Source organism: Mesoplodon mirus (genome assembly GCF_964341445.2).
Source record: "Mesoplodon mirus genome assembly, chromosome: 2".
NCBI classification, from domain to species: domain Eukaryota; kingdom Metazoa; phylum Chordata; class Mammalia; order Artiodactyla; family Ziphiidae; genus Mesoplodon; species Mesoplodon mirus.
The window spans coordinates 65233565-65247633 of record NC_138977.1 but is presented as its reverse complement, the minus strand read 5'-3'; the positions used below and the strand labels follow the sequence as shown (position 1 = coordinate 65247633).

The window sequence follows — 14069 nt, the reverse complement described above, 5'->3', positions numbered from 1 at the left end:
TTCTTTAGAATGGAGGTGCCCTTTGGCATAGCACACAGTTAATGCTATCATATCTACCCAACCACTGAGTTAATATTTTTCTTTTTGTGTTCCTTTGCATAATTTCCCCCAAGTATTAAAGGAAAAATAGTTTCTCAATTTCAAAGTCTAATTATTGGTAGTAATCAAATGCCAATAGAAGAGGGCTTTGTCTTCTTGTCTGTATCTAGTAAAGTGTAATAGGGACGGTGTTAAAGCCATGGGTGTGGAGAAGCAGGCACGTTTCACACACTTTAACTGGGGGTATAATTTAGAACAATCTTTTTGAGCGATAGCTGGACAACACTGATCTGAATTTAAATGTGGGTGCCTTTGACCAACATTTAAATTCCACTTATAGGAATTTGCCCTACAAAAATGATCTAAATGTGCCAAGAATGTTCTTCCAGAATTGTTTATAGCAGACACAGACCATCAGTGGAGGACAGGTCAGATACAGACTGGTGCGTCCATGAGGGTGATGTGCAACCATTAAAACTTTAGGAGAAACCCCATGAGCTTGGAGGTGGGGGAATATTTTCACTCTTGAAATTTTGGGCTCTTTTTTTTTTTTTTTTTTTTTTCCGGTATGTGGGCCTCTCACTGTTGTGGCCTCTCCCGTTGCGGAGCACAGGCTCCGGAGGCGCAGGCTCAGCGGCCATGGCTCACGGGCCCAGCCGCCCCACGGCATGTGGGATCCTCCCGGACCGGGGCACGATCCCGTGTCCCCTGCATCAGCAGGTGTACTCAACCACTGCGCCACCAGGGAAGCCCTGGGCTCTTTTTAAAAAACAACAATTTGTGATTATAGTGCAAATCTGGGGTGGGGTGAAGGTTGGGGAGAAATGGCATGATACCCACTGAATAGCCCACAAGCCTTTGTGTAAGATGGAGTATCAGTTTATCCCGTTTTCACCTTCATATTAAAGGTAGAGTCTACAATTTGTTTCGAAAGAAAAAAACATCACAGGTTGCTAAAAGCTCACTCTGAGTGAGGTTGTTCTGTCTCTTGTAAATCCCTTCCTCCAGTACTGCCCCCCACATCACTCTGTTTCCTTCTGATACCCAAGGCCGTCTTCCCGTGCCAGAGCGAGCCTGCTCTCAGTAAGAATGAGCTGCTCCTGGCCGCTGAGTCCATCACGAAGAAGAATGAGTTTCTCTGCTGCCAGGACAGCTTCCTGCAGGTGAGCTCCGCGGGGGCCATGCACCCGGCTCTGCTGTCACCAAGGAATTGTTCACCAAGTGCCAGCAGTGCACTTTATAAGCTGGGGGGGTGTTTATGTAAGAGTGTTTCTTGTTGAAAAATTTAAGACTGGCCCAGGCAGAGTCTCAGCAGTCAACATAAAGAATTTATCTCATGTCTTTCTTAGTTTGTCTTTTGCGCAAGTGTTTCCCTGGTAGAAGGAAAATGCTTTAGTTAGAGAACTGACTTTTTTTTAACCCTGTCCCTGTCAACCCCCTACAACCCACTTTTTCATCCTGTGGGCCATCTCCTTCCTTGGTTGTTCTGAATCCCAATCATTTGTAATAGTAGTAGCATTGTTTTAATGCCATTTATTGTGTCTTATACAATAAATGATGTCATAGCATTTACTTAATACCATTATCATTTTAAATTGTTTTTTTTCTTACTGTAACATGGGTTAGAAATGCACAGAGTCAGCCTTCCATTTTCTTCCAGGGACCTGTTACCTTGACATCCTCATAAGGTTTTTTTGGTTCATTTTTATTTCACTGACCTGCTCCTTCCTGTTTATAATCATGGTTATGATCAAAAGCAGCGTGGCCAAAACAAAAAGCAAAAGGATACAGGAATCAGTACCTGGTTCCCTTTGTGTACTGATTGGTGATTCATACATAGCACAAATGTATCCCTTGAAGTATATCAAAAATAAAAATAGTAAAAAACATAAATAAGAATGTTTTAGTTAAAAGCGCTTCACTCTGTTCTTCCCCATGACAAGATGTGAAAGGTGAAAAAGAGACTCTTCCAGATCTTAAGATATTTAAAATTAAGAGTCTGGCTAGGCTGAGTGCCTTTGTTTTGGTTTTGTTTTTTCACCGCTTTTCTTTTTCTTTTTTTTTTTTTCTTAAGTAACAAATGAGAAGTGTGATTTGATCTTTCTTCGCGATTATATTTACTTTTTTATGTTTCTGTTTCTCCTTGAAGACCTTAACTGAGACAGGCTATGAGAAATATAACAAGGTAACGTGCTTACGCGCTGTGGCTGCCGAGCGTGGAGGAGTAGTTCTGCTGCACCCCAGCTGTCTGCCAGGCCCGGGGACCACAGATTTCTGTCCCGGTTCTGGCAAACAGGGCTTCCCTGTTCATCACTTTGGACTGGTGTTTTCTTGTCTTAGACGCGGTTTGACGGTAACCCCCTGACCAGCAGCATTTGTGGGTTCAGTGAGCACTTGTTCAGCCGTCCCCTCATGCTGTACGCCCCACAGATCACAGGGACACAGAGGTGACTGAACATGTCCTCGCCCTCCCGTGGCTCACAATCTGGGCTCAGATTTGCCAAGAGGGTCCGAAATCCACTGGCCAGAGCAGATTTTTCTGAGCTGCTGAAATGTTGTCCAGCCATGGCCCATGTCAGAGCCGAGGAGACAGAGGCAGCTCCTGGGTGGTGCTGAGCCCTGGCCCTGCCAGAGGCCGACAGCTGTGCTCACAGGCGCACTGTGGACTGAGTGTGAGAGTTAGCTGCTGGTCAGTTGTGTGATTAACTGCCTGCCAGCTGCCGTGTTCTGAGTTCCCTTAGTATGCATGGGTTGGTCCAGCTGAATTCTTAGTAGCTTATTTCAGTTTCCATTTCCAAAAAAGTGAGCTTTTTTCCTTTTAACCTAACTTCCAGAATATCTGCCCTAACTCTTGTGTAAGGGAAGTCATTCCTTTCAGCAAAGCCACCAGAAGCATGTCCACGTGGGTGGCAGCTGAAAACTGTCCTTTCCAGCACCTGAGCTGGGGAATGGTTTGAGGTGTGTGCTCTTGACTGCTCATGTGTGTGGAGTTTCTCAGATGAAAATGCCCTGGTCTGCTTGGCCTTGGGCTCTGGCAATCGAACAGCAACATCTGGTTAGCCTGTGCCTTGAACACCTGGCAATCGAATGGCAACATCTGGTTCAAGAAGGCTTTCGGAAGTTCGCCCTAAAGGACACAACCACAGCTAGACAAGTAGGCTCAGGGAGGATGTCACCCATGTAAAGGAGGCTCTTAAAACTGAATAATACAGGGGAAAAATTAAGTGGAAGTGGGTATTATCGCTTCTGAAGATTCACAGTTTTAGGCAGAGCCACACCAGGAGAGATTGTCCCACTGCCCTCTCCAGTTCTAATTTCCACCCGTGGTTTGTAATAACTAACTGTATCTGAAAACGTGGCCTCAAACCTGTAATTAATCAGTAAGCCTGGAGAGTTTCTCTTTAAAGAGTCTCTTGAGAATTTTCAAGTTCTTGTAAATTAGTAAAAGTCCTTTCTTAAATAAAAGTCTTTTCTGCCTAGAATGATGGCTGAGCGGCATGGTAACCCTCCACGTATTTCCACGCTTTGTCAGTGAAGAGAGTTGACCAACAAGGACAGTCATGGGAAACCTGTGTTCATGAGCAAGGGGCGGCCAAGGTGTGGTGGATTCCACCCACGTAGCCCCCTGATCACCTGGGCTCCTAGGAGACAGACTGAAATGCCCCATGGGCAAAGATGACATTGCAGAAAACCCCTGCCCTGAGAGCAGACTGTGGAGAAGGCATTTGACTTTGTAGAGGGGCCTCTTGTCTTGGCCAAGCCCCTGACCTTATTCAGCCCGAGTGGCCTCTGCTCTGGAGCAATGGGGCCAGTGCTCTGCCGCCCCACAGGGAGAGCTTGCCAGGCTGGGCAGCAGCCGACTAAGAAGAGCTTGTGGACATGGACCATGTGGGCCTCAGAAGTTTTAGTGGTTTGCTTTCAGAAAAGATGGTAACTAGAAATTGCTCGTTAGTCTAGGGGAGGCTAAAGAGATTTATTTTTGCAGTGTTAGGATAAAACCTGGCTAGTTAAGTGTTAAGCTGTCTGTAGGTGCCTTATGGCAGCAGTCCCCAACCTTTTCAGCACCAGGGAGCAGTTTCGTGGAAGACAGGTTTTCCGTGGACGGGGGTGGGGAGGTTCAGGCAGTAATGCGAGCGATGGGGAGCGGCAGATGAAGCTTCGCTCGCTCGCCTGCCCGCCCGCCGCTCACCTCCTGCTGTGCGGCCCGGTTCCTAACAGGCCGCGGACTGGCAGCGGTCCGTGGCCCAAGGGTCGGGGACCCCTGCATTAGAGGATTTTGTTTTTGCAAAAGTGGGCTTCTGTTCAGTCTGCTTTTTGAAACATTTGTTTCAGACAAAACTTGTGATGTTTTCAACTATGTGGTATAGATTGAGCAGACTCTGGGCAGCCATGCTGGTCTTCCTGGGAGACAAGGAAGGGTGGATAGACTGCACTTGCCCTCAGCCGGCCTCGGAATCAAGAATCAAGACCTCGTGAGGCTTTGCAGCCACTACAGCATGCGTCCAGTCCTCAGGCCCGCCCACTGGTCCGTCCGGGTGTGTGGATCTGCCCTCAGCCTACCGCGCGGAGCAGCTGGATGCCTGTAGTTGGCCAGAGTGCCCTCACAATTTGTCCAAAACCAACTGAGGGGAATTATATTCCCCTGAGGGCTGCTGAGGGGAAGTGCAGTCTATCCACCCTTTCCCATATTCTCACAAACTCCCCTGGATCGAACCAGGGCGGCTGGTGAGCAGCCTCTGAAGGACACTGCCGCTGCACGGGGTGTGCCATTAGCTCCCCTGAGAAGTGCCCTGAGAGTCAGTCCCACGCTGCTGACCCCCTGGCAGCGGGACGGATGGGTGTGGTTCATCAAAGCGTACCATAACCTCCATGAGAACTCCCCGAGAGGAGATGCTAGCTGATCCTGGTTCTAGGAGTGACCTTGAGGCTGGGTTCATTTCACAGACACACTATAAACTGTAAAGCAGATGGGTCTTCACCTTAGAGCAGTTTCCAGAAAACTTAGGCCTGTCATCTCTAGCCGTGCCCTATGGATCCTCCACGTGATGTACTTTTCACCTTTTTCTTGCTCCATTTTGTCATCGTCCGGGGGTGTAGAGTGCTGTTCTTAAATACAATGGGAACAGCAGATTTGCCGACGTTTCATTTCCAGCTTTGAGAGTGGTTTCCTGGAGACCTTACAAAGTTCTGACTGTGTCGGGGAAGGGAGCATGATGGGGGACCAATGCAGAGCTGGGGGTCAGAGACAAAGCTGGGACTTGGGAGTGTTTCCTTTGAAATGAAGGCAAGTGTTTGAAATGTACAGTGTCTACAAAACCATACTTTGTAGTATTTAAATTGACCAGAACAACTGCAGAAGAAACCTCAAAAAGTTATCAATCTAGAGACTAAAAGTACAAGTGGTTCAATTGTACTTACTCTGGGCTGCGCGAATGTGGGCAGCAGGGTGTGCCAGGGGAGAGAAGAGAAGGTGGCAAGTGGGAAAGGCTATCCTGCCTTCACTCTATACATATGAAGCATCATCAGAGTAAAAAGGCCTTAGAAACACTAAACCAATGAACGATGTGTCCGGGGTGTGGATGGTGTGTCGTGTTCCTTGGAAAAACATTTTGTAATAGAACCTGTATCCATTTCGTACCCTTTACAGTGTCATATTTAGCTGCCACTAAAATAGGACGGACTTGTCACGTTACTGAAGTTTACAAAACGAATCATGTCATCCAAATTGCTGAGAAATATGTATCTGATGTTTGTTGTGTAATCTTTCAGGAGATAAAAAAATTCGTTAAGGAGGTTTCTGAGAAGATCAAGAAAACCCGAGATAAATATGGCATCAACGATAACGGCACAACAGAGGTAACGGCCCTCCCAGATGTGTCAGGACATGGAGGTATTTTCCATTGCTGCCAGCCCCTGACTCATACTTGGCTTTTTTCCTTCCAGCCCCGGGTGCTGTACCAGTTGGACCGGATCACCCCCACCCAAATAGAAAAGTTTCTGGAGACGTGTAGGGACAAGTACATGAGGTAAGGATGCTAACTGTCTTAGACTGCCAGGCAGTCACGTGGGTCTCTTGTATGCTTCCTGTTTCCCCAGGAAACAAAATCCTGCACCCACACCGCTTACTGACTGCCAGCATTGAGCAGGTCCTGTCACCACTTCCCTAGGGACTCCAGTGGGTAGACAGGCTGGGTGCTCCAAGATGTGGAAAAATTGCAAAGAAATTTCCGACTGCCCTCTCCCCACAGAGAAACTACCGATATATTTGGCAATTGCCAGCTGCTCTGTCCACCTTCAGTACCAGTTGTTAGCAGAGCTCTCAGATCTTCTCCAGTCATCCCACGCTGACCACCGGTAGCCCCTCAGTATTCACTGTCATCATCGGACCCCTCTGAGCACCACGTCCCCTCATCTGCACCTGTAACTGATTTGTGCCAGGCTCTTCCTCTATCACAAGCCTAGCCTGGGTCCTTGCCAATTCCTTCCTGGCCCTGATGGCATCTGTATTTTTTCTGTTGAAAGGAGATAATCAGAAGCCTCCCCAGCAGTTTTTGGTTTTGTCTTTTTTGGCCCCCCTTTCTTTTTCCCCCTTGCATCGTGAGGCTTGCAGGATCTTACTTCCAGTTCCCCAACCAGGGATTGAACCTGGGCCCACCCGAGCCCTGGCAGTGAAAGTTTGGAGTCCTAACCACTGGACTGCCAGGGAATTCCCTGGTTTTTTCTTTTTTTTTTTTTTTTTTTTTTTGGTTTTTTCTTTTTAATTGAAGTATAGTTGATCTACAACACTGTGCAAGTTCCAGGTGCACAACATAGCGATTCGATATTTCTGTATATTGCAAAAGGATCACCACGATAAGCCTCGTTACCATCTGCCACCATACAAAGATATTACATCATTATTGTCTGTATTTCCCACGCTGTACATTTCATCCCCGTCTCCTTAGCAATTTTACTGGATTTTTCATCCCTACCTTGTCCTTTCAGGGCACAGATGGAGCCAGGTTCTGCCGTGGGCGCACTCTGTGCCCAGAGCATTGGCGAGCCGGGCACCCAGATGACCCTGAAGACTTTCCACTTCGCGGGTGTGGCCTCCATGAACATCACCCTGGGTGTGCCCCGCATCAAAGAGATCATCAACGCTTCCAAGGCCATCAGGTGCCCACCTCCGTGTCCCTCTTGTTCTCACACTCACCTGTCATGATCCTTGAGAAACAGTGTTTCTCTTGGGTGTGTGCGTGTGTGTGTGTGTGTGTGAGAGAGAGAGAGAGAGAGAGAGAGATGCTAGCAGGCAGTTTCTCAAACTCCGGAGTGATGCATGCTTGTGTTAATCATATCTTGCCTTTTACAAAACCCAAACTGGAAAAAAATAAGTCCAAACTGGATAGAGTCAAAATTGATGCAATGGTAATTTATGGCCACAAGTCACATGAAAGAGAGAAACCTAAAAAAAATGCCTGGAAAACTTGGAACCATGTGTCAGTGTAGATTTCATCCTTTTGATGTCATTATTCCCAGCCTCACTAGGCCTGACTAACGTGTCTACCACTTGAGCTATGGTCATATTCTGTGACACACTCCCAGTCCGCCCACACCCCCGCCCCGGTGATTTCATGATAGGATTTGTGGGTGATGTGAGACTAGGAAAGATAGAAATACCTTATAGTGCATTCAGTGACAAAATCATGTTTCACCTCTGATCCGAGTCTAACGAAATGACAGTATAACATTAAATGAAAGAAAGCTGTACTTGGTTCTAGAACAGCACCTGTAGACGTCCAGGGTGGCAGGAGTTCTGCCTGCCTCCTCTAGGTGGGTCAGATCTCCCAGGAATGTGCGTTCGGGGGATGCTGTCCAGGACAGCGAGGATGGACGCTCCTAGCTGGTGGTTGGAGGAGCTGGAGGTGTCCTGAAGAGGAGATTGTAGGGGTGGCACTGGAAGTGGAGGAAGCTGCAGTACACGAAGGGTCAGTTTACTCAGGGAACAGAGCCGAAATAACTACTCATTAGGCCCAAAGAGGAAAAGGTAGGTTCGCTTGGCCAGGAAGAATGTTCTGAAAGTCACTCAGTGACTGATCGAGTGGGCTGCCTCGTGAGCACGTGTATGTGAAGCCCTCAGTGGCGTGCCTGACTCCAGTAAATGCTCAGTACATTGCGGTTGCCGTTAACATTACAACTGCAAGTGGTACCCGGGCTTAACAAAGCGGTGTTCTTCAAACAGCCCCATTCCTTGTGCTGTCATCATTTGCCCTTACTTCCCATAGCACTCCAATCATCACAGCACAGCTGGACAAGGACGACGATGCAGATTACGCTCGCCTCGTGAAAGGGAGAATTGAGAAAACCCTCTTGGGAGAGGTAAGAAGAAATCCCTCTTAACAATAAGAAAACTAAACCAGCAGCGTTGCCAGTAAGCGTAAGAACCACTTGCAGTGGATTTACTAGTCAGTGTGTCCACACTGCTCTGTATCCTTAAAAAAATAGAGTGAGCCTTGGATGCTCTGAGGGAAGGGAAAGTGACTGATGAACATTCTGATCTTTTGACACCACAGATTTCAGAGTATATTGAAGAAGTGTTTCTTCCGGACGATTGCTTTATTCTCGTCAAGCTCTCCCTGGAACGGATCAGACTTCTGAGGCTGGAAGTGAGTCACGTAATTAAATGCGTGGCGGAAGTCATCCTCTTTTAGCCCCAAGATAGGCGCTGATAAACTAGGTCAAGAGCTATGCAAGGCACAGGAAACCCTGCAGAGGCTTTCACTCAGTGTCTGTTCCGTGAGTCTGTTGTACCTTCACATTTTCTCTCTACGCCTGACCCCAGCACAGAGATTGCCACTCAGGGACACACAGGAAATTAGTGGAGGTTTTGTGCAGGCCATAATACCCATTTGCTGTGATAACAGCATTACAGCATCTGGAAGGACCGTAGTGCCGGCTGTGTCTTACTCACCTGCGGGCCCCCAGCACAGTACCTGGCTGGCTCAGGAGATGTTTTTGGATGAGTGGATTGACCTGGCTTAATTATCATTGGTGTTTATGTGCAGGTAGCAATGGCAAAAAAAGGGTTGGGGGGGGGGGATCTACTCTTTAATGAATAAGGCAGAGGTATACATTACGGCACATAAATACACAGTATATCTCCGGTATTAAAATATCGTGGTGTGGAGAGAGATCGGGGGAAAAGTGACTGAAAAGGCTTCTTAGAGGGGCAACGATGCAAAAAGACCAAGAAACACTGGAACTGCAGCCTCCAAACTCTGCTAGTAATGTCCTGGGTGTGCGGCCCCTCACAGGTGAACGCTGAGACGGTGAGGTATTCCATCTGCATGTCCAAGCTCCGCGTGAAGCCTGGCGACGTGGCCGTGCATGGTGAGGCTGTGGTGTGTGTCACCCCCCGAGAGAACAGCAAGAGCTCCATGTACTACGTGCTGCAGTTTCTGAAAGAGGATCTCCCCAAGGTGAGACACAGGTCACCTCTCCAGGACCGCGTCTGGCCTAATACCTGGAGATGCATAAAGGGAGGGACCGCGCTTACCTCTAACCTGAAGAGTCGGGTGTCAGGAAGCCACAAGGGCGTTGTCACTGCTGAGACCGAGGGTGGCGCCCTGTTTCTTCGTTTCTTCGCTACACCCCTAAGGAGTCAGGCAGGTTCCGGTTTCCTTCTTAGCACTGCCTCACCAACTCTGCCTGTTCTGGGTTTCTCTTTGTTCTTTCATAAAACTGGTGGTGGAAGGGGGCATGGTCCCCTGAGCTTCTGCTTCCCCCCAACCACTAGAGCAGCACACAGGCACTCCCAAGTTTGGCATGTTGCTGACAATCACCTCTGAAAATGGGGTGATCAAGGTCACAAACCCAGGCCATGACGTTCCCAGTTCTCACAGCCACTGTGGTTTCCCAGGCTCCTGGGTGGGTGGGGGCCGCAGGCACTGCGGGGTCTGGAGCCTTATCTGTCTGTGAGTCCAGGTGGTGGTGCAGGGCATCCCGGAGGTGTCCCGAGCTGTCATCCACATCGACGAGCAGAGCGGAAAGGAGAAGTACAAGCTCCTGGTGGAGGGTGATAACCTGCGGGCAGTCATGGCCACCCACGGTGTGAAGGGCACCCGAACTACCTCTAACAACACGTATGAGGTACTGCTTACGGCCAGGGGCACCTTGCAGTCATCCCGTCTCCCTCCTGGCACGCTCCTCCGACCCTGCCGTTTGCTCTTGGTCTGCACTCCCATCTCTGGGGAAGGGCACAGGGTGCCAGGAGCTGCAGGGTAGAGGAGGACGTGGCTGCCTCTGCTCATCCTGGCCCTCCGCAGGTGGAGAAAACCCTGGGCATCGAAGCTGCCCGGACGACTATCATCAACGAAATCCAGTACACGATGGTCAACCACGGCATGAGCATCGACCGGCGGCATGTGATGCTGCTCTCTGACCTCATGACCTACAAGGTTCGTGGGGGCCTGGCAGCCAGGCGTCGCAAACCCAGTTTCGGGAGCACAAAGCTTGTAGGACACGTAGCGTGCCCAACTGTGATGACCACCGTTACCCCAAGACCGAGGTACAGTGGTCAGGATTGGGCATACTGTTAAAATTCCAGCGTGAAAATTTCAACCTCGTGGCAGGAGACAGAACATGGTTTTTGTCCTTTTTAGAAATTTTATCCTAAAAGAAAACTAGCCATTGCCAAAAGCCCAAGGATTCCATGGCAAACTGAGGTTTATTCCCTGTTAAACCCATTCATCACACTTCTTCTGTAGCCATTTCCAGGTTAAAGAACAAGTTACCATAACCTGAGGGGGGAACTGAGGTTGGTATTTCTGGCCGTGCTGGGTCTTCGTTGCTGCGCGCGTCTTTCTCTAGTTGCGGCGAGTGCGGGCTACTCTTCATTGTGGTACGCGAGCTTCTCATTGCGGTGGCTTCTCTTGTTGGGGAGCACGGGCTCTAGGCTTGCGGGCTTCAGTAGTTGTGGCACGCGGGCTCAGTAGTTGTGGCTCACGGGCTCTAGAGCACAGGCTCAGTAGTTGTGGCGCACGGGCGTAGTTGCTCCGCGGCATATGGGATCTTCCCGGACCAGGGCTTGAACCCATGTCCCCTGCATTGGCAAGCGGATTCTTAACCACTGCACCACCAGGGAGGTCCCGAGCATGTCATTTTTATTCTGACTTTTTTCTAACATTATAAATGTTTTCCATGTTGTTACATAGTTTTATAAATACACTTTTTTAATGATGGCACAACATACCTTTAGATGAAAGCACCTAAATTTACATAACTCTTTTTCTACCTTGAGGCTTTTAAATTATTTGAGTTTTGAGTTCTTTGAACCATAAGAAACATCTTCAGAAGCACCTAACTTTTCTTTTTTCTTTTTTCTTTTTTCTTTTGGCTATACGCGGGCCTCTCACTGTTGTGACCTCTCCCGTTGCGGAGCACAGGCTCCAGACGCACAGGCTCAGCGGCCATGGCTCACGGGCCCAGCCGCTCCGCGGCATACGGGATCTTCCCGGACTGGGGCATGAACCCGTGTCCCCTTCATCGGCAGGCGGACTCTCAACCACTGCGCCACCAGGGAAGCCCAGAAGTACTCTAACTTTTAAAAGTTAGATTCTTAATTCTACTTTTCAGGGATTTTTTTTTTTGACCATGCTGTGCAGCTTGCAGGATCTTAGTTCCCCAACCAGGGATTGAACCCAGACCCTCAGCAGTGAAAGCGCAGAGTCCTAACCACTGGACCTCCAGGGAATTCCCTACTTTTCAGTTCTTTTTTTAATTAATTTTTATTGGAGTATAGTTGATTTACAATGTTTGTTAGTTTCTGCTGTACAGCAAAGTGAGTCAGTTATACATATACATATATCCACTCTTTACTTCTCAGTTCTTAATTCTTTGTTCCAATGGCACCCGGCTGTGAGTGTAAGGATCTGTGTTGTCAGTGGCTGATGGCCTCAGAGGGACACAGGTGGGACAGATAGCTGTTAGGATTCTGTTTAAACCTGAGATTCTGACTTGCGGCTCTGCTGATTTTTGCTGCTTCTGTTGAGGGAAGGCGGGGCATGCGTTTTGTAAGTGGCATGAGTACCACTCTGGCTCTCTCTCCCGTGGCGCAGGGTGAAGTCCTGGGCATTACTAGGTTTGGCCTGGCCAAGATGAAGGAGAGCGTGCTGATGCTGGCCTCCTTTGAGAAGACAGCCGACCACCTCTTTGACGCCGCCTACTTCGGGCAGAAGGACTCCGTGTGTGGTAGGTTTGGTGTTCGTAGCAGCCTCCCCAGAGGCCTTTGTTGATGCAGCTTAGACCATGGCCGGGGCTTCTCAGGAGGTGGAGAAACTGAGCAGGCAGAGCTTTTACTTAAGAATAAAGTCACAGATCATGGAATTGGAACTGACCTATCTTTTATCTCCAAAGCCTGACTGTGGCAGCCTGCATCCCACACATTTGTAGAAGGCTTCTCTGTCAGTACAGAGAAAAGATCGCCGCTGGGCATGTAGGGATTTTCTAGTCCTCAGAATTACAGTCGGCCACTCCGATCCTGCGCCAGGCACCCACTGTCCTGACTTCCTGAGCAAGGCAGCCAGCACGCCTGTGCTGGGCACCTCGTATGGTGTCTCAGCACATCAGTGAGGCGCAGGTATCGAACCCTTTCTCGGTGAGAAGACCGAGGGAACTGACTCGCCTGTGGTGAGTGTCTTGCCCTGCGCTAGCCTCCTCTCCCACCACACAGCGCCTCTCTGACGGGCCTGGGGGAGAGGGAGCCCAAGGGGCGGCTGTCACAGCACATCCCTGCCCACCCGGAGTGCCCACTTTGCTCTAGCCTTTCTCGTGCCGCAGCAAGACCCTGTGTCCTGAGGTGGGAGTTTGTGAGGGCCTGGGGCTCCAGCAGCGACGCCAGGCCTGGCCTTCGTCCCCGCCACCAGAGCTCTGCTTCCTAGTGGCCATTTCCCCCTCTCACCTCCTTGTGTGGATTGGCCACCCAAGACGACGGTCAGGTGGGGCCCCAGTCAGTATATGCCTATTTTTTGCTCCTGAGATTAACTCTTTCTTTCCCAAGGGGCACAGGTTGCAAATAGAGGGAAAGAGAAATTACATAATTCTTTAAGATAATGAAAGGTAAAAGGAAAGAAAAGGGAGCAGAGATTGGGGCAGGAGAAGGGCAAGGCCAAGGCAAAAATAAGAGCGAGTCTGCTTGACAGCAGGGCTGAGACCCAGCTCCCCAGCTCTACCACCAGGATGCTGAGCCTGGTCTTTGCTGCTGGCCTGCTGTGGCCCCGCCCACCGCCCCTTCTCCACCACTGACCCCTCTGGGCACCTAGTGTGGTCACCCTACCCCAGCTTTGAAATCTCCTGGTCCTTTAAATGTTGTAACTCAGTGTCAGCCCTTACTACGTGTTGGTTTTTAGTTTGGTTGTTTGCCTCTCTGGTGCCCTGATAGCACAAAGCCCAGAACATAGCAGGTACACACTTGCTTGTTGTAAAACCAGAAGCCTGACGCAGAGCCCAACACTTAGATCTTAAAAATCTGAAAAGGAGCTTGGAGAATCTGCACTGTCGCCTTACTCCTGTCACTCTACGAGGGCCCTGCCTTCCGAGTGTCTCTTTTTCAGTCTGTGGACTCCGAGATTGGGGTTCTGTTAAGCCGCCCTGACCCCTGGGCGCAGGGAACAAGTCTCTGCTGCTGTCTCCAGGGGGATTGGCATCTGCTTACTATGATCCCATTTGCTTGTCTCCTGGGCCCTAAGTTAAGGAAGTGCTGGGTGGCAAACTTGGGGTTTCCCGAGTGTCATTCAGTATATCCCTGCTGTCTGAGTATAGTGCTCATGAAGGTGAGGCCCACACGGTGCCTTTGGCTCAGATGGAGAGACCTCTGAGCCAGCAGCGGTGCTGTGAGCGGGCACTGCCCTTCGCTGGACTTCCCCCAACCCGTCCAGGAGCGCCATGCCGTGCCTTCGGCATCTATAGATGAGGCGTGAAGCGAGCAGCCCGGATTCAATCCATCGATGTGTAGTGGGGCTGGGACTCCAAGCCCAGTTTCTGACTCCCAAGTCAGT

The 14069-nt window shown here is 49.6% G+C and overlaps 1 protein-coding gene across 1 annotated transcript in view; it reads left to right on the top strand.

Annotated features, from left to right (window-relative positions):
- Positions 1-14069, top strand: part of POLR3A (RNA polymerase III subunit A) — a 53292-nt gene that overhangs the window by 36055 nt on the left and 3168 nt on the right. The window contains exons 21-30 of the mRNA XM_082629384.1: positions 1089-1202; positions 5809-5895; positions 5983-6065; positions 7024-7194; positions 8301-8394; positions 8589-8681; positions 9330-9494; positions 10000-10164; positions 10341-10472; positions 12132-12264. Of these exons, the coding sequence (XP_082485510.1) occupies positions 1089-1202; positions 5809-5895; positions 5983-6065; positions 7024-7194; positions 8301-8394; positions 8589-8681; positions 9330-9494; positions 10000-10164; positions 10341-10472; positions 12132-12264 (1237 nt within the window). The remainder of the gene's footprint in view (positions 1-1088; positions 1203-5808; positions 5896-5982; positions 6066-7023; positions 7195-8300; positions 8395-8588; positions 8682-9329; positions 9495-9999; positions 10165-10340; positions 10473-12131; positions 12265-14069) is intronic.